Source organism: Coregonus lavaretus (genome assembly GCF_964263955.1).
Source record: "Coregonus lavaretus genome assembly, chromosome: 3".
Lineage (NCBI taxonomy): Eukaryota > Metazoa > Chordata > Actinopteri > Salmoniformes > Salmonidae > Coregonus > Coregonus lavaretus.
The window spans coordinates 76683200-76710327 of NC_139990.1; the positions used below are offsets into that span (position 1 = coordinate 76683200).

The window sequence follows — 27128 nt, forward strand, 5'->3', positions numbered from 1 at the left end:
TACCAACACACAGTTTTTAACTGCAATTTAGTCACTTGCCAAATACATATTACGGTTCAATTGTAAAAATACCAGTGGAATTAGGCCTAACCAGCAACACTATAATACTAGAAGTTCTCTGAATATTTATGGTCACTGGCAATCTGTCCTCGTTCTGAAGAGTACATTTGCTGAGCAGTGAGGAATTGTGTTGTCTTGAAGTTATAAACGTGAACTCACAAAGACAGACACTTCTAAAGCAGCCGTTCACTAATGAACTACTGATCTCTCCGTCTGATGCCAAGACCTGACTGGTTCAAATAAACCCAGACACATTTCCAGAGGAATTAAAAGAGCATTTGCAGAATGTTTCCTTCCAGCAGGGTGAATAACACCCTAGAGCACTACTTTTGACCAGAGCCCACATAACTAGCGTTCTATAAATGCAACAGGGTGCATTTCAGCCACAGCAACAGTCTCTCTGCTCCAGTCAAGCAGGCTGTGATTCCAGTCAGCTTTAGTCTGCTGCTCTGAGGCACCTTGGTTAATCGGCTCTACGGCCGCTCATTAGACATGCAAACCTTTGAACTGGAGACGCAGACCTTTGAATTTGAGCGGCAAGACTAGAAACGACGTGTCAAATTAGTCCAAATGAGCACCCCTGCCTGAGACCCTAAGCCAACTTGAAGAAAGTGGTGAACTGAGCCATGGGCTGTTGGACTGCTGAGGGGACAGAGGGGGTTCTGGGTAGAGGAGTCTAGAAAGAGGTGAACTGAGTCATGGGCTGTTGGACTGCTGAGAGGACAGAGGGGGTTCTGGGTAGAGGAGTCTAGAAAGAGGTGAACTGAGTCATGGGCTGTTGGACTGCTGAGGGGACAGAGGGGGTTCTGGGTAGAGGAGTCTAGAAAGAGGTGAACTGAGCCATGGGCTGTTGGACTGCTGAGGGGACAGAGGGGGTTCTGGGTAGAGGAGTCTAGAAAGAGGTGAACTGAGTCATGGGCTGTTGGACTGCTGAGGGGACAGAGGGGGTTCTGGGTAGAGGAGTCTAGAAAGAGGTGAACTGAGTCATGGGCTGTTGGACTGCTGAGGGGACAGAGGGGGTTCTGGGTAGAGGAGTCTAGAAAGAGGTGAACTGAGTCATGGGCTGTTGGACTGCTGAGGGGACAGAGGGGGTTCTGGGTAGAGGAGTCTAGAAAGAGGTGAACTGAGTCATGGGCTGTTGGACTGCTGAGGGGACAGAGGGGGTTCTGGGTAGAGGAGTCTAGAAAGAGGTGAACTGAGTCATGGGCTGTTGGACTGCTGAGAGGACAGAGGGGGTTCTGGGTAGAGGAGTCTAGAAAGAGGTGAACTGAGTCATGGGCTGTTGGACTGCTGAGGGGACAGAGGGGGTTCTGGGTAGAGGAGTCTAGAAAGAGGTGAACTGAGTCATGGGCTGTTGGACTGCTGAGGGGACAGAGGGGGTTCTGGGTAGAGGAGTCTAGAAAGAGGTGAACTGAGTCATGGGCTGTTGGACTGCTGAGGGGACAGAGGGGGTTCTGGGTAGAGGAGTCTAGAAAGAGGTGAACTGAGTCATGGGCTGTTGGACTGCTGAGGGGACAGAGGGGGTTCTGGGTAGAGGAGTCTAGAAAGAAAGATAGAATGGATGAAACCAACAATATGTTTTAAACCAAGTCTATTCCTGTGGAACGTTTTATGACAGAGATTATAACTTGTTATGTAAAAACCTCTCTTAAGATGTTGAGGAAGAGGTGAACTCATTTCAGTGACACAGTAACTCCCAAGACTCAGAAACGCACCAGCTTTGGAATGCCATGACAGTGTGCACTACATTGGAGTAGTGCACTTATCAGGAGCAGGCTACAGTATAAATCTAAAGCAGCAGCACTAACCTGTGCTCCATCTTTCAGTTTGAGGATACACTCCATAGTGTTGATGGTGATGACCACCGCCTCTGAGCCCAGTTTGGTCCAGGGCACGTGGATACGCAGCTCATGGATGTGACCACTCAGGAAGGTAAAGGGTAGCTTCAGCTCCTAGAAACAGGAATACAAATAAGTGATTGCAATGGCTCAGTGGGTTGGAGTCTGTGGGCTGGCAATGCTAGGGATGTGGGTTCAAGACATGAGGGTAAGATCTCTGCAGTATATGATCTGTGGACAACTGACAAGACATGAGGGTACGATCTCTGCAGTATATGATCTGTGGACAACTGACAAGACATGAGGGTACGATCTCTGCAGTATATGATCTGTGGACAACTGACAAGACATGAGGGTACGATCTCTGCAGTATATGATCTGTGGACAACTAACAAGACATGAGGGTACGATCTCTGCAGTATATGATCTGTGGACAACTGACAAGACATGAGGGTACGATCTCTGCAGTATATGATCTGTGGACAACTGACAAGACATGAGGGTACGATCTCTGCAGTATATGATCTGTGGACAACTAACAAGACATGAGGGTACGATCTCTGCAGTATAAAGTATGTTTAGTCATTAAATAATCAAACCTAAACATGAGAATGAAGCTAAACTATAGTGGAAGTTTACAAATGGTTCTTTATGCCTCTGTTTTTTTTTTTACAACCTGAACCAGTTCCAAAGCATCATGTGTGTATGTACACTGTCGTTCAAACGTTTGGGGTCACTTAGAAATGCATTTTTTTGTCCATTAAAATAACATCAAATTGATCAGAAAGTGTAGATATTGTTAATGTTGTAAATGGCTATCGTAGCTGGAAACGGCTGAATTGTAATGGAATATCTACATAGGCGTACAGAGGCCCATTATCAGCAACCATCAGTCCTGTGTTCCAATGGCACGTTGTGTTTGCTAATCCAAGTTTATCATTTTAAAAAGGCTACTTGGACATTAGAAAACCCTTTTGCAATTATGTTGGCACAGCTGAAAACTGTACTGCTGATTAAAGAAGCAATAAAACTGGCCTTCTTGAGACTAGTTGAGTATCTGGAGCATCAGCAATTGCGGGTTCGATAACAGGCTTGATGCCATCTGTCAAGCATGGTGGCGGCAATGTGATGGTCTGGGGATGCTTTGGTGGTGGTAAAGTGGGAGATTTGTACAGGGTAAAAGGGATCTTGAAGAAGGAGGCTATCACTCCATTTTGCAACGCCATGCCATACCCTGTGGACGGCGCTTGATTGGAACCAATTTCCTCCTACAACAGGACAATGACCCAAAGCACAGCCCCAAACTATGCAAGAACTATTTAGGGAAGAAGCAGTCAGCTGGAATTCTGTCTATAATGGAGGGGCCAGCACAGTCACCGGATCTCAACCCTATTGAGCTGTTGTGGGAGCAGCTTGACCGTATGGTACGTAAGAAGTGCCCATCAAGCCAATCCAACTTGTGGGAGGTGCTTCAGGAAGCATGGGGTGAAATCTCTTCAGATTACCTCAACAAATTGACAACTACAACACCAAAGGTCTGCAAGGCTGTAATTGCTGCAAATGGAGGATTCTTTGACGAAAGCAAAGTTTGAAGGACACAATTATTATTTCAATTAAAATTGTCAATGACTACATTTCCTATGCATTTTGCTGTATTTCCTATTCAAACTCATTTCAAGTATGTTTTCATGGAAAACAAGGACATTTATAAGTGACCCCAAACTTTTGAACGGTAGTGTGTATACATTTGAAGTCGGAAGTTACATACACCTTAGCCAAATACATTTCAACTCAATTTTTCACAATTCCTGACATTTAATCCTAGTAAGAATTCCCTGTCTTAGGTCAGTTAGGATCACCACTTTATTTTAAGAATGTGAAATGTCAGAATAATAGTAGAGAGAATTATTTTTTCAGCTTTTATTTCTTTCATCACATTCCCAGTGGGTCAGAAGTTTACATACACTCAATTAGTATTTGGTAGCATTGCCTTTAAATTGTTTAACTTGGGTCAAACGTTTTTGGGTAGCCTTCCACAAGCTTCCCACAATAAGTTGGGTGAATTTTGGCCCATTCCTCTTGACAGAGCTGGTGTAACTGAGTCAGGTTTGTAGGCCTCCTTGCTCTCACACGCTTTTTCAGTTCTGCCCACACATTTTCTATAGGCTTAAGGTCAGGGCTTTGTGATGGCCACTCAAATACCTTGACTTTGTTGTCCTTAAGCCATTTTGCCACAAACTTTGGAAGTATGGTAAACCTCCAATTGACTCAAATGATGTCAATTAGCCTATCAGAAGCATCTAAAACCATTACATAATTTTCTGGAATATTCCAAGCTGTTTAAAGGCACAGTCAGCTTAGTGTATGTAAACTTCTGACCCACTGGAATTGTGATACAGTGAATTATAAGTGAAATAATCTGTCTGTAAACAATTGTTGGAAAAATTACTTGTGTCATGCACAAAGTAGATGTCCTAACCGACTTCCCAAAACTATAGTTTGATAACAAGACATTTGTGGAGTGGTTGAAAAACGAGTTTTAATGACTCTAACCTAAGTGTATGTAAACTTCCGACTTCAACTGTAGAACCCCTCCACTGAGCTCAGCTCTACAACACTACAGTATCTGATATAGAACCCCTCCACTGAGCTCTACAACACTACAGTATCTGATATAGAACCCCTCCACTGAGCTCTACAACACTACAGTATCTGATATAGAACCCCTCCACTGAGCTCTACAACACTATAGTATCTGATATAGAACCCCTCCACTGAGCTCTACAACACTACAGTATCTGATATAGAACCCCTCCACTGAGCTCTACAACACTATAGTATCTGATATAGAACCCCTCCACTGAGCTCTACAACACTACAGTATCTGATATAGAACCCCTCCACTGAGCTCAGCTCTACAACACTATAGTATCTGATATAGAACCCCACCACTGAGCTCTACAACACTACAGTATCTGATATAGAACCCCTCCACTGAGCTCTACAACACTATAGTATCTGATATAGAACCCCTCCACTGAGCTCTACAACACTATAGTATCTGATATAGAACCCCTCCACTCAGCTCTACAACACTATAGTATCTGATATAGAACCCCTCCACTGAGCTCTACAACACTACAGTATCTGATATAGAACCCCTCCACTGAGCTCTACAACACTATATTATCTGATATAGAACCCCTCCACTGAGCTCAGCTCTACAACACTATAGTATCTGATATGGAACCCCTCCACTGAGCTCTACAACACTATAGTATCTGATATAGAACCCCTCCACTGAGCTCTACAACACTACAGTATCTGATATAGAACCCCTCCACTGAGCTCTACAACACTACAGTATCTGATATATAACCCCTCCACTGAGCTCTACAACACTATAGTATCTGATATAGAACCCCTCCACTCAGCTCTACAACACTATAGTATCTGATATAGAACCCCTCCACTGAGCTCTACAACACTACAGTATCTGATATAGAACCCCTCCACTGAGCTCAGCTCTACAACACTATAGTATCTGATATAGAACCCCACCACTGAGCTCTACAACACTATAGTATCTGATATAGAACCCCTCCACTGAGCTCTACAACACTATAGTTTCTGATATAGAACCCCTCCACTGAGCTCTACAACACTATAGTATCTGATATAGAACCCCTCCACTCAGCTCTACAACACTACAGTATCTGATATAGAACCCCTCCACTGAGCTCTACAACACTATAGTATCTGATATAGAACCCCTCCACTGAGCTCAGCTCTACAACACTATAGTATCTGATATAGAACCCCTCCACTGAGCTCTACAACACTATAGTATCTGATATAGAACCCCTCCACTGAGCTCTACAACACTATAGTATCTTATAGGGGAAACCCCTCCACTGAGCTCAGCTCTACAACACTATAGTATCTGATATAGAACCCCTCCACTGAGCTCTACAACACTATAGTATCTGATATAGAACCCCTCCACTGAGCTCTACAACACTATAGTATCTTATAGGGGAAACCCCTCCACTCCCCTGAGCTCTACAACACAACAGTATATTATAGGGGAAACCCCTCCACTCCACTGAGATCAGCTCTACAACACAACAGTATATTATAGGGGAAACCCCTCCACTCCACTGAGCTCTACAACACAATAGTATCTTATAGGGGAAACCCCTCCACTCCACTGAGCTCTACAACACTAAAGTATCATATCAGAGCCATTGGTTAATGAATCATATCTATTATTAGAGGAGGGCTAATGACACTGGCAGCGTCCCTAATGACAACCTATTCATACAGTGCTATGAAAAAGTATTTGCCCCCTTTCTAATTCTCTACTTTTGCATATTTGTGATACTGAATGTTATCAGATCTTCAACCAAAACCTAATATTAGATAAAGGGAACATAAGTGAACAAATAACACAACAATTACATATTTATTTCATAAACAAAGTTATGCAACACCCAATTCCCCTGTGTGAAAAAGTAATTGCCCCCTTACACACAATAACTGGTTGTGCCACCTTTAGCTGCAATGACTCCAATCAAATGCTTCCTGTAGTTGTTGATCAGTCTCTCACGTCGCTGTGGAGGAATTTTGGCCCACTCTTCCATGCAGAACTGCTTTAACTCCGTGACGTGTGGGTTTTCAAGCATGAACTGCTCATTTCAAATCCTGCCACAACATCTCAATTTGGATTAGGTCTGGACTTTGACTAGGCCATTCCAAAACTTCCAATTTGTTGCTTTTTAGCTATTTTCATGTAGACTTGATTGTGTGTTTTGGATTATTGTCTTGCTGCATGACCCAGCTGCGGTTCAGATTCAGCTCACAGACAGATGGTCTGACAGTCTCCTGTAGAATTCTCTGATACAGAGCAGAATTCATGGTTCCTTCTATTAAGGCAAGTCATCCAGGTCCTGAGGCAGCAAATCATCCCCAAACCATCACACCACCACCACCACCATGCTTGACCTTTGGTATGATGTTCTTACTGTGTAATGCAGACTTTGGTTTTCGCCAGGCATTACTGGAACCATGTCGTCCAAAAAGTTATACTTTTGAATCATCTGTCCATAGAACGTTCTTCCAAGAGTCTTGATGATCATCCAGGTGCTTTTTGGCAAACTTGAGTCAACTTTTTGGACGAGATGGGTCCCATTATGCCTGGCGAAAACCAAAACACTGCATTCCACAGTAAGAACATCATACCAAAGGTCAAGCATGGTGGTGGTGGTGGTGTGATGGTTTGGGGATGATTTGCTGCCTCAGGACCTGGACGACTTGCCTTAATAGAAGGAACCATGAATTCTGCTCTGTATCAGAGAATTCTACAGGAGAATGTCAGACCATCCGTCTGTGAGCTGAAGCTGAAGCGCAGCTGGGTCATGCAGCAAGACAATGATCCAAAACACACAATCAAGTCTACATGAAAATTGCTAAAAAGCAACAAATTGGAAGTTTTGGAGTGGCCTAGTGAAAGTCCAGACCTAATCCCAATTGAGATGTTGTGGCAGGACTTGAAACGAGAAGTTCATTCTTGAAAACCCACACGTCACTGAGTTAAAACAGTTCTGCATGGAAGAGTGGGCCAAAATTCCTCCACAGCGACGTGAGAGACTGATCAACAACTACAGGTAGCATTTGGTTGGAGTTATTGCAGCTAAAGGTGGCACAACCAGTTATTGAGTGTAAGGGGGTAATTACTTTTTCACACAGGGGAATTGGGTGTTGCATAACTTTGTTTATGAAATAAATATGTAATTGTTGTGTTATTTATTCACTTATGTTCCCTTTATCTAATATTAGGTTTTGGTTGAAGATCTGATAACATTCAGTATCACACATATGCAAAAGTAGAGAAAATTAGAAAGGGGGCAAATACTTTTTCATAGCACTGTATATATATATACAGTGGGGAGAACAAGTATTTGATACACTGCTGATTTTGCAGGTTTTCCTACTTACAAAGCATGTAGAGGTCTGTAATTTTTATCATAGGTACACTTCAACTGTGAGAGACAGAATCTAAAACAAAAATCCAGAAAATCACATTGTATGATTTATAAGTAATTAATTTGCATTTTATTGCATGACGTAAGTATTTGATACATCAGAAAAGCAGAACTTAATATTTGGTACAGAAACCTTTGTTTGCAATTACAGAGATCATTCGTTTCCTGTAGGTCTTGACCAGGTTTGCACACACTGCAGCAGGGATTTTGGCCCACTCCTCCATACAGACCTTCTCCAGATCCTTCAGGTTTCGGGGCTGTCGCTGGGCAATACGGACTTTCAGCTCCCTCCAAAGATTTTCTATTGGGTTCAGGTCTGGAGACTGGCTAGGCCACTCCAGGACCTTGAGATGCTTCTTACGGAGCCACTCCTTAGTTGCCCTGGCTGTGTGTTTCGGGTCGTTGTCATGCTGGAAGACCCAGCCACGACCCATCTTCAATGCTCTTACTGAGGGAAGGAGGTTGTTGGCCAAGATCTTGCGATACATGGCCCCATCCATCCTCCCCTCAATACGGTGCAGTCGTCCTGTCCCCTTTGCAGAAAAGCATCCCCAAAGAATGATGTTTCCACCTCCATGCTTCACGGTTGGGATGGTGTTCTTGGGGTTGTACTCATCCTTCTTCTTCCTCCAAACACGGCGAGTGGAGTTTAGACCAAAAAGCTCTATTTTTGTCTCATCAGACCACATGACCTTCTCCCATTCATTTACATTTACATTTACATTTTAGTCATTTAGCAGACGCTCTTATCCAGAGCGACTTACAGTTAGCACATACATTATTTTATCGAACCCACAACCCTGGCGTTGCAAACGCCATGCTCTACCAACTGAGCTACATCCCCTGCCGGCCAATCCCTCCCCTACCCTGGACGACGCTGGGCCAATTGTGCGCCGCCCCATGGGTCTCCCGGTCGCGGCCGGCTACGACAGAGCCTGGATTCGAACCAGGATCTCTAGTGGCACAGCTAGCACTGCGATGCAGTGCCTTAGACCACTGCGCCACTCGGGAGACCACTGCGCCACTTCCTCCTCTGGATCATCCAGATGGTCATTGGCAAACTTCAGACGGGCCTGGACATGCTCTGGCTTGAGCAGGGGGACCTTGCGTGCGCTGCAGGATTTTAATCCATGACGGCGTAGTGTGTTACTAATGGTTTTCTTTGAGACTGTGGTCCCAGCTCTCTTCAGGTCATTGACCAGGTCCTGCCGTGTAGTTCTGGGCTGATCCCTCACCTTCCTCATGATCATTGATGCCCCACGAGGTGAGATCTTGCATGGAGCCCCAGACTGAGGGTGATTGACCGTCATCTTGAACTTCTTCCATTTTCTAATAATTGCGCCAACAGTTGTTGCCTTCTCACCAAGCTGCTTGTCTAATGTCCTGTAGCCCATCCCAGCCTTGTGCAGGTCTACAATTTTATCCCTGATGTCCTTACATAGCTCTCTGGTCTTGGCCATTGTGGAGAGGTTGGAGTCTGTTTGATTGAGTGTGTGGACAGGTGTCTTTTATACAGGTAACGACTTCAAACAGGTGCAGTTAATACAGGTAATGAGTGGAGAACAGGAGGGCTTCTTAAAGAAAAACTAACAGGTCTGTGAGAGCCGGAATTCTTACTGGTTGGTAGGTGATCAAATACTTATGTCATGCAATAAAATGCAAATTAATTACTTAAAAATCATACAATGTGATTTTCTGGATTTTTGTTTTAGATTCCGTCTCTCACAGTTGAAGTGTACCTATGATAAAAAATTACAGACCTCTACATGCTTTGTAAGTAGGAAAACCTGCAAAATCGGCAGTGTATCAAATACTTGTTCTCCCCACTGTGTGTGTGTGTGTATGTATATATATATATATATATATACACACACACACACACAGTGCATTCGGAAAGTATTCAGACTCCTTGACATTTTCAACATTTTGTTACATTACAGCCTTATTCTAAAATGGATTAAATAGTTTTTCTCCCCTCATCAATCTACACACAATACCCCATAATGACAAAGCAAAAACAGATTTAGAATTTTTTGCTAATTTATTAAAAATAAAAAACATTTACATAGGTATTCAGACCCTTTACTCAGTACTTTGTTGAAGCACCTTTGGCAGTGATTACAGCCTTCGAGTCTTCTTGGGTCTTCTCTGCTTATCCTCTGAAGCTCTGTCAGGTTGGATGGGGAGCGTTGCTGCACAGTTATTTTCAGGTCTCTCCAGAGATGTTCGATCGGGTTCAAGTCCGGGCTCTGGCTGGGCCACTCAAGGACATTCTGAGACTTGTCCCGAAGCCACTCCTGCGTTGTTTTAATGGCTGTGTGCTCAGGGTCGTTGTCCTGTTGGAAGGTGAACCTTCGCCCCAGTCTGAGGTCCTGAGCGCTCTGGAGCAGGTTTTCAGCAAGGATCTCTCTATACTTTGCTCCGTTCATCTTTCCCTCGATCCTGACTAGTCTCCCAGTCCCTGCCACTGAAAAACATTCCCACAGGATGATGCTGCCACCACCATGCTTCACCATAGGGACATGCACTGTCAACTGTGTGACCTTATATATAGACAAGTGTGTGCCTTTACCAAATCATGTCCAATCAATTAAATTTACCACAGATGGGACTCCAATCAAGTTGTAGAAACAGCTCAAGGATGATCAATGGAAGCAGGATGCACCTGAGCTCAATTTCGAGTCTCATAGCAAAGGGTCTGAATACTTATGTAAATAAGGTATTTCTAAAAACATGTTTTCGCTTTTGACATTATGGGGTGTAGATTGATGAGAACATTTTAGAATAAGGCTGTAACGTAACAAAATGTAGAAAAAGTCAAGGGGTCTGAATACTTTCCGAATGCACTGTATATACTGTTTTCACAAGGAGAATCAGGGAGATATATTCACAGGCTGAACAGTGTTGTTACGCATCTTCAACCACTGAGACGTCTGCTCTAGTGCTCTATGGTGAGAATAGGTGGTATGAAACTACCAGACGACACAGACACACTGAGCCTTCCATGCTCCTTCCATTCCCTTCTGAGGAGAAGCTGTCATGGATTTAGGCTACAGCACGTCTGTCTGTATAGGATCCAGTCCCACCACTCCACTGGCTGAGAGGAGGATTCCTAATCACTTCTCTGTACATTATAAAACTGCCCAAATTCAATACAAAAAAAAAAAAGACGACAAAAGAGGAGGAAAAGGGCCTAGATTTGAACATAGCGTTAAACATCCAGATGGTAATCCATTACATTCCCAGTCCCCACTGTCAGTTGTCTACAAGTACAAGCTGCTTCCAATAATAAGGCTCTTTGTTCGTTATGGGGTTGAGTCTCAAATGGCACCCTATTCACTACGTAGTGCACTACTTTGTCCAGGGCTCTAGTCAAAAGTAGTGCACTATATAGGGGAAAGGGTGCCATTTGGGACGCAAGATGGTCTAGTGTTTTGGTGTGCTGGAGAAGGGAAACAGTCAACACTAGTCTTGCAGATTGATACGACAGATAAAACTAGGACTCTGTGTCAAAATAACAAAGTAAAATATCCAAGTAGATATAACTAACATCTGAACAAGAACAAGTCAACAAGAAAACTTCTGTATATCAATTGGATTGGGGACCATCTTTAGGCCCTGACTTCATTCTGGTAAAGATCTCAATATCTGTTGTTTAGGCCTTCAGACCCTGATTTCATTCGGGTAAAGATCTCAATATCTGTTGTTTAGGCCTTCAGACCCTGATTTAATTCTGGTAAAGATCTCAATATCTGTTGTTTAGGCCTTCAGACCCTGATTTCATTCGGGTAAAGATCTCAATATCTGTTGTTTAGGCCTTCAGGCCCTGATTTCATTCTGGTAAAGATCTCAATATCTGTTGTTTAGGCCTTCAGACCCTGATTTCATTCTGGTAAAGATATCAATATCTGTTGTTTAGGCCTTCAGGCCCTGATTTCATTCTGGTAAAGATCTCAATATCTGTTGTTTAGGCCTTCAGGCCCTGATTTCATTCAGGTAAAGACATCAATATCTGTTGTTTAGGCCTTCAGGCCCTGATTTCATTCTGGTAAAGGTCTCAATATCTGAACAAGAACACACAGCAATCAAAAACATTGAATTGAGTAGAACAGAGAATGTTTCAAATCTGCATCTAAAGTAATCACTAAAATTCACATGAAGCTACTGCTCTCTCCCCATCATCAAGCACTGGACACAGACTAGGCTATGTTTGACATCAGCACTGGTGGGATCCCAGTCCGTGTCCCTGGGTGTCACTATTGAGCAGGGACAGACAGACAGGTGGCAGTCTGTCTGTTCAGTCTAGCCATGGTCTAATGGAACAAGTGACCTCTTGTGGGAAAAGTTACAATTATTTACATTTTTTAAAAACATTTTAGTCATTTAGCAGACGCTCTTATCCAGAGCGACTTACAGTTAGTGAGTGCATACATTTCATACTGGCCCCCCGTGGGAAACGAACCCACAACCCTGGCGTTGCAAGCGCCATGCTCTACCAACTGATCTACACGGGGCTATCAATTTGGAGTCATCATGATGGTTCCTATCCTAATCTGTTTTTCTAAATTTCACATTTCTATGTGTCAGATTGAGAGAGTGGCATTCATAAAGTTACCTCAGCAAAAGAACAGACTCAGATTGAAAGTGACCTGGCCTGTATTCATAACGTTACCTCAGCAAAAGAGCAGATACAAAGTCAATAGCATTACTACGTGTTATTCCTGGACATTAAAGTGTTATTACAGTGTTATTACATGTTATTACAGTGTTAATAAGCTTTATTCCAGTTTCATTCCAGGTTATTCCATACCTGCTCCAGGACATCCAACTTCAGCTCCAGCTTGCTCAGTACTACGTCTCCTCCCCATAGTGACAGCTGCAGGTCAGAGGGCTTCAGGTTCTTGATGTATTTGTTCACATAGCTCATCAACAGGGGCGTGACATAGGACTCCAACATCCTGCCTGTCCTGGACCACAACACAATAGGGAAGAAAGTCAGCTCATTTTTTGGAGGGGAGTCATTCCAAGTCACCATACATAGTTAAAAGGTTGATTCAAGCAAGTTGAGCTGGCCAAATACCATATCTGGTAACCGAGGGATATACTTAGCTGGCCATGCCTACAGCCCCTCAAAGCCCTCCAGTCAAACGAACTGCCATGGCTAGAGATGCAGGACTGCAGTGAACTGGTAGAACCCCTCATGAGATGATGTGTGTTATAGATTCTCCTTTGTCTGACAACATGAAGTTACATAGCTAGCTATATAGCTAACCACCTAACACAACATCATATTGTTTTGCCTTTTTCATGTATACGATCTGTGTGACTGAGTGAGGATCATTTGCTAGCTTGCATTGCTACGTAGTGAGACTAGAGCTTATCTAAGTTGTTATTCGTTATTCACTGAGTATTTATTCCTTGTGTCACTATTTTTATTTGATATTTTTTTATCTTTAACTCTGCATTGTTGGAAAAGGGACCCGTAAGTAAGCATTTCGCTGTTAGTTTACACCTGTTGTTTACGAAGCATGTGACCAATACAATTAGATTTGAACTGTGGCAGCTCACCACAGCCTGGCAGCTAGCTAGCTAGCTAGGTAGATAAGCTAACGGTCCTTGCATTATCTCAGAATATGTTAGTGTAGCCATAGAGAATGATAGAGGCCTCTAGTGGCCTTAAAGCCGTTTAAGCATGGGCAGCACCATTAAGGTCTTCCACCATGCTTCCGCCATTTTAAAGTAGTCAAAATGGTCAACTGGGTGGGGATTCCTATGAGTTGTAGTCTCAATGGCGCTACCTATGCTGTTACTGACGCTACAGCGCCACATATATAACGATGACTGCTCTATACATCTCTATGGGTGTACCTGATGTGTACCGACGCTTTCATTTGGATTAAAGACAATTAATGCTTGATTTGAAATGTGGTCGGAGGCGCAGAGGCCAATTGTGAAGCTTCCGGATGCATGCAGAGGCCAAATTGACCGCCATGCGCCTTGTACCAATGAGGACGGCTCCGTATAGCTCCGCATTGACATGATTGGTTAACGGTCGGTGAGGGAGGGATGTCCTGTATCAACACAAACTCACTTCCTTGACAACTGCTCCGCGAAGGGCAAGAAGTATTAATGCCCTGACTTCAGCAGAGGCCATATCACCGTAAATGCTGCACGGCCAATGCAGATAGCGGATTGACCATGAAGCGCCTTTTAAGAACATACAATGCAACCCAGATAGCTAGAAAAATGTGCATGCAAGTTTCAACAAACTTGTGGGCCTGGCTCGTACCGTTAGTGATCTACCTAGTTAGCAGCAGTTCATAGGGCTGGCTAGAGTTAGTTCGCTAGCTGATTAGTTATTGGACTATCAAAAGGGGTGTAGTAGCAGGTAGAAAGTGGAAAACCAAGAACATGTTTGCATATGGAGATATCGCATTCTGGAAAAGTGTGCTAGCCAAATGACAGTGGACTAGCTCCAGTCCTAGCCTGCTTGCTAACATTAGCCTAGCTAGATGTCTAGTCATTCAGTAGCCAAGTAAACGAAGCTTATACGACTGCTGTCTGTTTACTTCGACTCAATTATTTTTCCTTACTTTGTTTGCTGCAGTTTCAATGAATCTCTTCGGTACCACACTAGTTAATTCATTCCGTTAGCTGAAGCAAGGCACATCTGTCTCAGGCAAACGTCATCATCAACTAACACAGAACTTCCGGGTGCTAACTGTCGTGTCGTCATTTCCTAGTTAGGTATCCGCCCCCGTGATGGGACCGAACCAATACATTTAAGCGGTTCCCTTTCCTAAGCCTCCTCTCATTCATAAAATATAGTAAAATGTGTTCAAAGCAAAAATGGTGTAAACTTATCAAGCGCAATGGAAACACAAACGATTGCATTTTAGGGTTTGAGGATACATGATCTGCATACTAGTAGCTAGTCAGCTTCTTAAATTTAGGTCATGAATGGTTTGATTATAATTCTAGCATGATGCAGTAATTAAAATCAAATAGATTAATAGTAGGAAATGTATGGCTATAATAAAAATGTCTCAAATGTTGCACCAGAGTACTCGGAATAGGAATAAACAATAGAAGCTAAATGTGTTATTCATCATGCTGAAATATTCAAACGAATGCTTAGTCTTTAGATTCTAGTCTGCAGAAGTCTTCAGGTGTCAACTGCTAGTCATTGTCGAGATTTTGATTACTTCTCCCAGCAGTTCTGTAATGTCTGATTTCAATACAATACAATGAAAAATAATAGAACACTGAAATCATACGTCAATGCATTTATTATTGTGTTACTGTTATGTTCATTTCCTCGGGAGATTTCAAATATGTGCCACAATCTGATTTAAACCACTTGATTACTGCTTGAGCATGTTGTTTAATTCTGATGTGATTCCATTTCATATTAAAACTTCTCCCCTATTTCCAGGTGTAGTTTTACAAATCACACACAACTTATTCCTCTCATGTCCTTTTAATGTATCATGAAATGTATGACAAATATATAGCCTAATAAGTTTAAAGGGACAATCAGCAGTTGCTACATCAATTTTTGGACTTTTAAATTAATGATATGTACCCATTGATTCTTGAAGAATATATCTTATAAATGCCTCATGAGCTTGGTTCAACTGTCATACCCCATCAGAACCCAAAATATACAGTGCCTTCAGAAAGTATTCATACCCCTTGACTTATTCCACATTTTGTTGTGTTATAGCCTGAATTCAATAGATTTTTATTCTCAGCCATCTACACACAATACCCAATAATGACAACGTGAAAACATGTTTTTAGAAATTTTTGCAAATGTATTGAAAATGAAATACAGAAATATCTAATTTACATAAGAATTCACACCCCTGAGTCAATACATGTTAGAATCACCATTGGCAGTGATTACAGCTGTTAGTCTTTCTGGGTAACTCTATAAGAGCATTGCACACCTAGATTGTACAATATTTGCCCATTATTATTTTCAAAATTCTTCAAGCTCTGTCAAATTGGTATTGATTATTGCTAGACAACCATTTTCAAGTCTGGCCATAGATTTTCAAGCAGATTTGTCAAAACTGTAACTCGGCCACTCAGGAACATTCACTGTCTTCTTGGTAATCAACTCCAGTGTAAATTTGGCCTGGTGTTTTAGGTTATTGTGCTGCTGAAAGGTGAATTAATCTCCCAGTGTCTGGTGAAAAGCAGACTGAACCAGGTTTTCCTCTAGGATTTTGCCTGTGCTTAAATCCACTTAGTTAATTTTTATCCTGAAAAACTCCCCAGTCGTTAACGATTACAAGCATACCCATAACATGATGCAGCCACCACTATGCTAGAAAATATGGAGAGTGGTACTCAGTAATGTGTTGTATTGGATTTGCCCCAAAGGTAACACTTTGTATTCAGGACAAAAAGTTAATTGCTTTGCCACATTTTTTGCAGTATTACTTTAGTGCCTTATTGCAAACAGGATGCATGTTTTGGAATATTTGTATTCTGTACAGGCTTCCTTCTTTTCACTCTGTCAATTGGGTTAGTAATGTGGAGTAACTACAATGTTGTTGATCCATCCTCAGTTTTCTCCTATCACAGCCATTAAACTCTGTAAATGTTTTTAAGTCACCATTGACCTCATGGTGAAGTCCCTGAGGGGTTTCCTTCCTCTCCGGCAACTGAGTTAAGAAGGACGCCTGTATCTTTGTAGTGACTGGGTGTATTGATACACCATCCAAAGTGTAATTAAGAACTTTACCATGCTCAAAGGGATATTCAACGTCTGCTTTTTTTTTTACCCATCTACCAACAGGACCTTACAGATAATTGTATGTGTGGGATACATTGATGAGGTAGTCATTAAAAAATCATGTTAAACACTAGTATTGCACACAGAGTGAGTCCATGCAACTTAGTATGTGACTTGTTAAGCAAATTTTTACTCCTGAACTTATTTAGGCTTGCCATAACAAAGGGGTTGAATACTTATTGACTCAAGACAAGCATAATTCCACTTTGACATTATGGGGTATTGTGTGTAGGCCAGTGACAAAAACTATTAATTTTATCCATTTCAAATTCAGTCTGTAACACAACAACATGTGGAAAAGGTCAAGGGGTGTGAATACTTTCTGAAGGCGCTGTAAACTTGTTTTAATCCAATGTTTGTAAACAAAGAAAATGTACACAAACTATATAGCCTCAAAACATGGTTAAAACTATCATTTTGATATCATGGATGGTCAATCCTTGCATCCATAGCTCTGTCTATGAATTTTAGAGTGGTTACATTTCTCCAGCCCCATCCCTCAGCTGTTTACCGAACCAGGGGCGGGGAGGATGCTTTGTTATTGTTTCTACTGCTGATTGCCTCTTTAATAAATGTCCTTTTATGTAACAAAATCTATGACAAATATAGTTCTGTCTAGTTTGTTATTTATTCCACAATAAAGGTCTCTGGTATGTATATCTTGTTACATTACCATAATAAAAGCCTGGTGCATAATAAAAGCCTGGTGCATAATAAAAGCCTGGTGTCAGCTAGGGTTGTCCAACGCCAGATCCTGTTGATATATGGAGTCAGGGGTAAGTGAGGCTATTGAGCACTTAGCTGTTATCCTCGCTCTCAGTGAGATAAGGCTAGTGAGGACACAGCCTTCACCCTGGCCCTAGCCCTGGCCCTAACATAGCGATTGACTCTTCAGTTAGAAATGTGACTTCCCATTCTTAGCCTCAATGGTGAGCGCACCGACTTGGCATGGGTTTAGTGCTAACATGTGTCCTTGCACTGAAATTATTTAAAGAGAGGATTTTGTTCCAGCCAATAGTCAATGTAACTGCTCCTTTGAGAGGATTTTGTTCCAGCCAATAGTCAATTGTAACTGCTCCTTTGATGTCCAATCATAATATTAGACATTTCTAGAAACTCTTTGTCACTGCAAATAAATTCAGGCTATGCCCACTGGATTGAAGTGTTTGACTAAAAACAATCACATTTCTTAGAAACATTAAGGGATATAACACCAATAGAAATTAATAGCAAATTAACTGGTAAAGAAGTCTGAGAATATGTGAAAATGCTGTCCCGTTTATGAATGCTCCTGTCAACGGCAGGACATTTGACAGCTCTATATTTGTTCCTTTAAGATCGACTTCCTCGAGTTTCACCCTAAATCTTCGGGGTCCTCATGGCGTTTCAGGCTACAGCTTAACCTTTCTAAGGTTATTTTCCCTTTTCAAAGAGTGAAAGCTTCGGGGCGGAATTACATGGAAGGAGCTTAATGTGGAGACAGATTACACATCAAACTCACTTATACAGCGTTTAGGGTTTTTACTCGGGTTGTTTTAGCACACTTGTTGCCAAACAGTCATCATAAATAGCTTTCGATCATGACGTGAGTGTGTGTGTGTGTGTTTTTGAAAGAACAGGCCAGGATGGTTACATTAGGATATGTGTTACAGACGTCAGGCTTAGCAATGTTTGTTAGTTGTGTTAAATATAAAAATATGATTAATTGTTGTATTTTTTATTCAGGTGTATTCTTATAGGCCTAATTTTATTTAGCCCAAATGTGTATATTGTTATTACATATATGTATTATTAAAATATTGTAAAAAATATATAAAAAAATAAATGTAAGAATATTGTTATATTGTAATGTTAATATTATTATTAAGATTAAAGCACTGTAGGTCATTTGTGTCATTAATCTAGAGTTAAAAACTAAGTGGACGATGACGTGTTCTTCGTTCCTATTGATGCATGTTTAACTTCTGGTTATCATACGGATAAACAAAAGGGTTACATATACATTTTTTTAAAGGAAATTAGATCCAAATATATATATATATATATATATATATATATATAGTTTCACATAATTGCAATTTATATAATTGAAATGTCGATTATTGTTAGCGTTTCCTATCAATGAAATGCCTGATTATTATACACACGATTATTACTAGGCTATTCATGCTTTTATTAGAAGTAGGCCTACAGCCCAATTGTAAAGGTAGGCCGTAGTATGCTTCTGTTTATTTTCATGACGGGACCATTGTTGTTGCTGTTGCATTATTGTTTCTATATTGTTCTAAAATATTACTACTTCTTTAGCTGTTGCAGTAGAATGTGGCTCAATTCAGTGCACCAATCGAAGCGGTGCTTTTTAGGTTTTGCATTTCGCTGCACCTGCGATAACATCTGCAAATCTGTGCAGGCCTACGCGACCAATAAACTTTGATTTGAAAATAGGAGGTAGGCGGCGTTACAACAGAACTTCTGGGTCAAAAGTCAGGCCTTATCTCGTATTATTCAACGATCGGCGTTGAATAGGTAGGCCTGATTATAATTATGTCCACTGTTCGTTTTGACTTCATTTGTACTTTTTTGTAAGTCAGGTTTTGTACAATGTGCATTGCTGAATATATTTTCACAATGAGAGAGAGAGAGCGCGAGAGAGCGAGAGAGAGAGCGCGAGAGAGAAAGCGAGAGAGAGAGAGAGAGACAGAGAGAGAGAGAGAGTGTGCCATCACAGCTGCAAGATTTGTGACCTGTTGCCACAAGAAAAGGGCAACCAGTGAAGAACAAACACCATTGTAAATACAACCCATATTTATGTTTATTTATTTTCCCATTTGTACTTTAACTATTTGCACATTGTTACAACACTGTATATATACATAATATGACATTTGAAATGTCTTTATTCTTTTGAAACTTCTGAGTGTAATGTTTACTGTTAATATTTATTGTTTATTTCACTTTTGTTTACTATCTACTTCACTTGCTTTGGCAATGTTAACACACGTTTCCCATGCCAATAAAGCCCTTAAATTGAAATTGAAATTGAATTGAGAGAGAGAGAGAGAGAGAGAGAGAGAGAGAGAGAGAGAGAGAGAGAGAGAGAGAGAGAGAGAGAGAGAGAGAGAGAGAGAGAGAGAGAGAGAGAGAGAGAGAGAGAGAGAGAGAGAGAGAGAGAGAGAGAGAGAGAGAGAGAGAGAGAGAGAGAGAGAGAGAGAGAGAGAGAGAGAGAGAGAGAGAGAGAGAGAGAGAGAGAGAGAGAGAGAGAGAGAGAGAGAGAGATAGAGAGAGAGAGAGAGAGAGAGAGAGAGAGAGAGAGAGAGAGAGAGAGAGAGAGAGAGAGAGAGAGAGAGAGAGAGAGAGAGAGAGAGAGAGAGAGAGAGAGAGAGAGAGAGAGATAACACTATATTACCACACGCTTGTTTTAACCGGAGCACTTGGATGTGGAAACAAAAACATGTTTTCTTGAAAATCACAAAATCTCTGGAAGCTTACGCATTTCGTTTCTAATAGTTGAAACGTCTTAGCAATAGCAGCGATGTTCATGTGAATTATTTTTTTTGCGTTTACACTTGATGAAAGATGTTGTCTCCTTACTGTTGGTGGAAAGACATTCAACTATTGCCTTGATCTGGCATAATAAGAAAACAGACGATTAAGAAAATCAAGATTAAAATAAGCCTACAGGCTATAGCTAAATACGGGTAGGCTATAGGCTACTACTAAAACGAAACAGTAATACTAGTATAATAGTAATAGCCTAATAATAACAATTGTAATACTTTACCTGTATTAATAATAATAATAAGAATAATAATTATAATTATAATTCATGTTTTCCAAACAAATGTATTTAATTTAGCTTGAGGAAATTGTAGGGAACACTACTGTGTAATTGTGCGTGGCCTCCTGCCACTGTGGACCCACTCTGCAGCTTCTTAAATGTATAATAATGATCAGTAGCGATCAGAGGCCATGGCGGAGATAAAGCTATCTGATATGACGTGTCGCCCTGCTGCTAATGCTGCTAATAGAACGGCTAATGAGCTACTGTCAGCTGTCATATAGCTAGGATCACAATAGATTTACAATATACTCTATTAATAATAACAGCATACTAGTAACACCAACAAAAACAACAAGGCCACTACTGTAGTAATAATCTTAATCATTCTCAAAGAGATCTACATGTTACTTAGGCCAAAATAGTTTTATTTCTGGAAGGTTATTTCTAGTAAGTTGATGTCACTATAAGCTGCATCACCACTCCTTTATTTCCAATAAAAACGCGTCTTAAAATAACAAGTTGTCAACACAATGAACTATGTTTTGTGTTAACGACAATAAGGTGGTGGTGTGGGGAGGAGTTCTAGACTCTCCTTTCATTCCACCACGTCATGACTAATTCGTGTTACTTTTACGCAGCAAAGAACGATGGAATAAAACAAACACAATGTTGCCAATGGGAATATTTAACTTGCTTTATTTCTAAAATACAATTTAACATACTTTAAACATTAGGGTTGTTTTTAAACAACTTTTTAATTCAATTCAAGGAACATTTTTTAAAAATACATTATTTACATGGGCTCCAAAAGTCTTGATATTTACAGGTAGAAGGTCTGTCTCTGTCTGGGCTCCTTGACTTTCACTGGAGACGCAGTACTGTTAATCAGTCCATTGTAATATGGCTTGTCCACAGTTCAGTTTGTGATATTCTTTCAATGGAAAAAGAAAACGTTCGTCGATGTTGTTGTCTCCTCTGTTTACGTCCGTTTTGTTTGTTTGTTTGTTTGTTTAGCTGTTCATCAGCCTTCTCAGATAGGCTAGTAGTCCTGATGAGGGGTGTGAGTCAAACTGTGCCGTCGCAAGTCACAGTTGCGCCGAAACACCTTTCCGCAGCGGTCACAGCTGTAGGGCTTGATGTCTGTATGGGTGAGAAGGTGAGTTTTCAGGTTACTTCTTTGATTAAAGGTTCTTCCGCATGTGGGGCATTTGTGAGGAGATTCCTGTTTAGATTTAAAGCAAGCAAAGGATTATTCCCTTTAGTTTATTTAGCGAAATATATGTATTGTATTATAATATGAATCTTCAGTCAGTTATTGACATTGTGTTGAAAGTAAGCTGTGCCCTAACAAAATGAACGTCTGTAGGCCTAGCCTATATTTCTTTAAACTGCTTATCATAATCATTCAGTTATTGCCATATATGCCAAATATAGTCGAGACACAATCGCTATCCATACAGGTAATCAAAATATATATATTTTTAGGTTTCAGAAAATATGCCAAATTTGATCAGTGACACATGCGTTAAGACATGACGCGTGTAATAACATGAGTACACATATATGTGAGCTCTCATGCCTCATATAGTTTGCTGACTCACATACATGTTGATTGGTATCAAATGTGTTAATAAATATGGTTTTGTGATGGCAGATGATATAGGTTTGGATGGAAGACTCACCTGCATATGTAATGTTTTATGAACGGCTAAAGTTCGAGACTGACAAAATCCTTTCCCACATTCTTGACATTTGAAGGGCTTTTCCTTGGAGTGGATGTATCTGGAAATTAGAAGACAGAGGAGACGCAGTTAAAACGGACCACCTTTCATATAATGGCATTTCTTCTTTGTGGCATTTCCAAAGCCGTTGAGTCATGCTGAGAAGTGCCTGTCAGTTGTGCAACTTGATCTGTATTCTCGTGCGTGAAGGGGCTTTAGCGCCCTCTTGGAATATGGACTAGGCCTACGCTGCACTGCGCACGCACCATAGCTTAGTTATTACAAAAATACCTACATATGAAAAAAAGTCTGACTTCAGTGCATTACAATACTGGAATTGTGAACAAAGTCAAATGAATATGAATAAAACGCGATCACAATATGACGTGACGCTATTCTGTACACACCACTATCAAAGCGTTTGTCCTTTTAGAGAAACCAACGCCATATCATCCCATACATTCAGAGCTTTGTTTCTTACCTGTGGTCTCTCAGGTGGTCCTGTCTTCGGAAGGCCTTGTGGCAGATATCACAGGTATAAGGCCGCTCGTCTGTGTGGGTCCTCTCGTGGATCAGAAGATTGTACGACTTTGTGAAATGCCTGCCACAGAACTTGCAAATAAATTCCTTTTTCGTCTTTGACGGAAGCCTTCCCCGGGTGGGTTTTCTATCAGGCGACAGTTTGTTGAACTCAGAGATCGTGCCCCCGAGCCCCGCTGTCAACTTTGAAAGATCCCCAGGCTTCGGCGGGTCCTCCTGGGTGGCAGCTATCGCCAGGTTGGCAAAGTCAAAGCGCGGTGGTCGGTCCTTGTGCAGCCCGGGGATAAGGTGAGTAATGCCCTGTTTCGGGTGGAAGAGGTGTGCGGCGAACGGTAGCCCCGTGAAGGTGAACCGGGGATCCATTAAGCCCTGAGCCGCAGCCATCTCAGTGATAGTCGACCTTAGTCCCTGCATGTGCGGATAGCCCAGTGTCCAGTGGTTCATGTGCATGGTTTGCACCGCGCTAAGACCGTACAGTCCCTGGAGCTGGTCGACGGCTGCGGGGAAGGCGTTGACCGCCTGCAGGAACGAGTAGTTGGTGAGCTGGAGAGACGGGTGGAGAGGGATCGGAGCGGGCAGGGCTTTGCTCCCCATCTCGGCGGCTAAAGGCTTCACGGTTAGGGCCTCGGCACAACTCTACCACGGTGAAGGTCCTGTTGGAGACATGAACAATACAAATTAATATGAGTTCACCATCAACCCACAACACGGCACAATATAGACTTAGAAAATACTGCAATTAGACAAGTAAAATAAAAATAGAGTTAATGAACATGGTAGACACAAATTATGTTTATGCATTTTGCACAATGCAGCAAATAGTTTTCCATTAGAGCTTTTCCATCCGTTTGACGATAGCCTATATTTAATTAATTTAGAACCATCTTGAGAACGGCCTTAATAAGGGCTGATATGGATTATCTCACGTTCAGTGTTTTATTTCGTCACTTCAACTGACTCATTTACTTCAAGATTGACGATTTGCATACAGTCTAAAGGCGAACTGATTAATATTTGGTTATAAACCATTTTTTTTCTAGAGACATGTTGAGTGTTCAAGTTGTATATTTTTGTGCACAAGGTGCAATAAGAAGACGTGGGTACTGCAAATTGAATATTTGGCTGGTGAAAATACAAGATACATTTCGTTCATTTTTTTTCTAGAGCACATGGTTATTCCTTCTAATAACATAAATATATGTTATGTATCCAAAAATAAAAGTTGGAGACGTTGTTTTCGATGCGCTCGACTGTGCTGTTGTCACTCCCAATTAAATATTCCAAGAGACATTAAAACAACTAATTGGTTTCATTTTGACATTGTATGCCAATGCCGTGTGTACAACAGGTAGGCCTAATTAAATGTATTCTTAGATCACCAGATTTTGAAGTTTGTAATCTTGCCAGAAGTGATAATAATTTATTATTATTATTCCTTTTAGGCGTATTAATGGAGAACAACATATAAAGGGGTTGCTTATCTCCTAAAATAAATGTTACCTCCATTTTTGTCGTAAAATACATTTCTAGGCTATTGGAGTAATGTTTATGGCCTTGAGCGATGTTTATCTCTGAAAGCAAAGGCTTATATGTACTAACTACGTTAACTTTTGTTGCAAGACCGATTATAGAATGTTGTTGTAGCCTATAATCATTACTTTGCAAAGTCAGAGAAATACATTATTTTGTGACACATCCTTTGTTAATACTCCTGTACATAGGCTATACGTGCTATGGGGTGAGGTTATGAGAACTGTATGATAATATTATGGGACTGTTATATGACTGAGGGTTACATGCACAAGTGGTGTATGACACCAAGTTGTAAAGTAATGCTTTCCAAACCCACGAACAAGCTCACGGTGCAACTCTCTCCATGCACAATACTTCGTTTACAGTGTGGTTTTGAGGTGTAAATAAATAGTGCTCGTCTCAAACAATTTAAATGTTCACCTTCTTGCGTAAATTGCTAAACTTTAGACTGGGTGAACATTAATTTAAAATATTTATATATTTTTACAGCGTCCCATTTACTGCTACCGTTCAGGCAGTGTGGTTTGAGGTGTAAATAGTGCTCCTCTTGAGTTTCACTTTTCTATAAGTTACTGTAGTAGCATACCACTGTGCATAAAAACCAGCGAGGACTGGCAACCCTTCGTCTGAAAAGTATGACTCATTCATAATAATCGAATTTTACCCAATATAAGCTGTTTTCCACGTTATTTTACTTTAGCCAATGGAATGACTTATTCTAACACGGTTTAGAGTCAGTGAGTAAATGCTAGGTTATTAACGTACAGATCATTGAGTTGCTTAAAACAGGCTACTGTGTGTGAACCTATAGGTAGCTATACGTTCACATGTGGACAGAGAAAGGAAAGAGCAGACTTTGGTCCTTGTTCTTAGACTATTTTATGTTCACAAGCATAGGACAGCTCTTTACTCGCGAATGAGATGAAGGGCATAAACAGTTCGTCTTAAAGTCGTGGTGAGGTGGGTATTTGTCAGAAATGGGCAGGTGCAACAAAACTCCCGGTCAGCATGCTGTTGATAAGGATATTTGTAGTTTTACAATAACCTATAGCCTTTGCGTAATAGTTTAATGACAAGCAATAGATGTTGTGTCTTATAGGCCAGGGTTCCCCAACTGGCGGTCCTGTGATTTTATTTGGCCCACCAATGTATTTATTTATTTACTTTTTTATTTTTTATTGTTGGACATAAAATACTTTTTTTTTTTAACAGCAAATCAGCTCCAAGTGATTTAAATTGAGGAAATCTGTTCCAAATTATTCCCACGCGTAATATAAATATATATGTGACCTTATACAAACGTAAGAAAGGTTTTAAATGATTACGTTTTAGTCAAATATGATATCTGTTTGGGCTCATTGCAGTCAATTTGCAGTCTACAAATTATTCGTAATTATGTTCCGGCCCCTGACCATCCGCTGAAGAACAAATCGGTCCGCGGCTGAATCTAGTTGATGATCCCTGGGATATGCTATTCTATATTTTCACTTTGACAGTAGTCTAAGTATTTTGACATGTAACTTTACACTGTCAAATATGTATATTCTGACAGCATGGACTCGTTTGAACCTTCAATTAGTAGGCTCCTCAGGGTCTCATTGCCGTGAACTATCACTACCTGTTTCAACACAAGTGTAATGTAATCTATTAAAGAGCAACTATCATGGAAACATAATCTTACCCCCAATAAACAGACGCCAAAGGTCACCCCGCAGTTAGTTCTGCTGTGTTTCAGTAATCCACAATGCCTTTAGCGAGGCGACCAACTCCACTTTAACGTCAGCAAAAGTTTTCCAACTTCGTCCATGTAAGTCTCATCGCCATACCTCGCAGACCCAGATCTGTTGGGACGCGTAGACTTTGCTCAGTGTGGCAAAGAAGTGGTCGGAAAAAAGTTACGATCGCTATAGAGTTCAAGGGAAGCCAGGAGCAGGAGTCCCGTGCTCTGCTCTGTTTCTGCTCGGTTCGGAGTTGGGCTGTAGTGGCTTGAAGAGGACTGGTCCTTCACTTTTTAGGGCTCCGGGCACTCCGCGCGCTCCGCCCGCCCTCCGCCACGCCTTCTCGCGCGGATCAACTCCAATGTTCTTCTCTGTTTATTTGTGTTTGGATAGCAACTATAGGGACGGGGATCAGCTCACTGCAACCTGCATCTGACACCTCACATACAGCTAGCATATACCTTTTTTTTTTTATGGTTACATTTTCTTTTGGGAGACACAGAAATAGCAAGAGGAAAACATGATCCATTTTCAAACCAATGGACGCTTTTAGGTTAAAACGTGATTTAATAAGACTGGTTATGAGAAGTTTAGAAACCATGCGTATTGCGTAAATAGAGGGCACATGTATGAGCCACCACAATAAATCGTTTTATTTAATTGTGGTAAAGGTTATGTATTTGAGATGTAAAGCTCGAACAAAACTTCCCAAACACCAGCGGAGTACTGAAATGCCAAGAAAACCGTTACTCTGCTGTTTTTAATGTTTTGATAATAGTTGTTTTTTCTTCAGAATATACTAGAATAACCCGCTAAACACAAGGACTTCTGAATAACATGTGAGAGTCAACATAAATAACTGTAAACCTCAGACACCTCCACCACAAGCCTTTATAGTCTTTTGGTAATACCAAACAGTAGGTTATTGCGACCATAACATTCTATCAACACCGAATAGTCTCTATCTATTTAAACGATGACCATTTTAAGAAATATTATATGCTGGTCTATTTAAATTAAAGTCTAAGAACCTTTCCAATAGATTTAATTTTCTACAACAAAAAAAAACGACACCGTTAATAACATA

General features: G+C 41.0%; 2 protein-coding genes across 2 annotated transcripts in view; both read right to left on the reverse strand.

Moving 5' to 3' along the window:
* The window catches only part of LOC311108668 (intermembrane lipid transfer protein VPS13B-like), a gene marked incomplete at its 3' end in the record, with an annotated part of 212574 nt that extends 197949 nt beyond the window's left edge, over positions 1 to 14625 (reverse strand). The window contains 3 exon segments of the mRNA XM_084151375.1: positions 1869 to 2012; positions 12753 to 12909; positions 14536 to 14625. Of these exon segments, the coding sequence (XP_084007501.1) occupies positions 1869 to 2012; positions 12753 to 12899 (291 nt within the window). The 5' untranslated portion in view covers positions 12900 to 12909; positions 14536 to 14625.
* A 6575-nt stretch (positions 14626 to 21200) lies between these two features.
* Positions 21201 to 23443, reverse strand: LOC311117328 (protein odd-skipped-related 2-A). The gene is made up of 3 exons (XM_084157511.1): positions 22732 to 23443; positions 22212 to 22311; positions 21201 to 21669 (listed from the first exon to the last, which is right to left on the reverse strand). Exons 1-3 carry the CDS (start codon positions 23382 to 23384, stop codon positions 21595 to 21597), a joined length of 828 nt encoding a protein of 275 aa, XP_084013637.1. The 5' UTR covers positions 23385 to 23443; the 3' UTR covers positions 21201 to 21594.
* Between the last annotated feature and the right edge of the window lie 3685 nt (positions 23444 to 27128).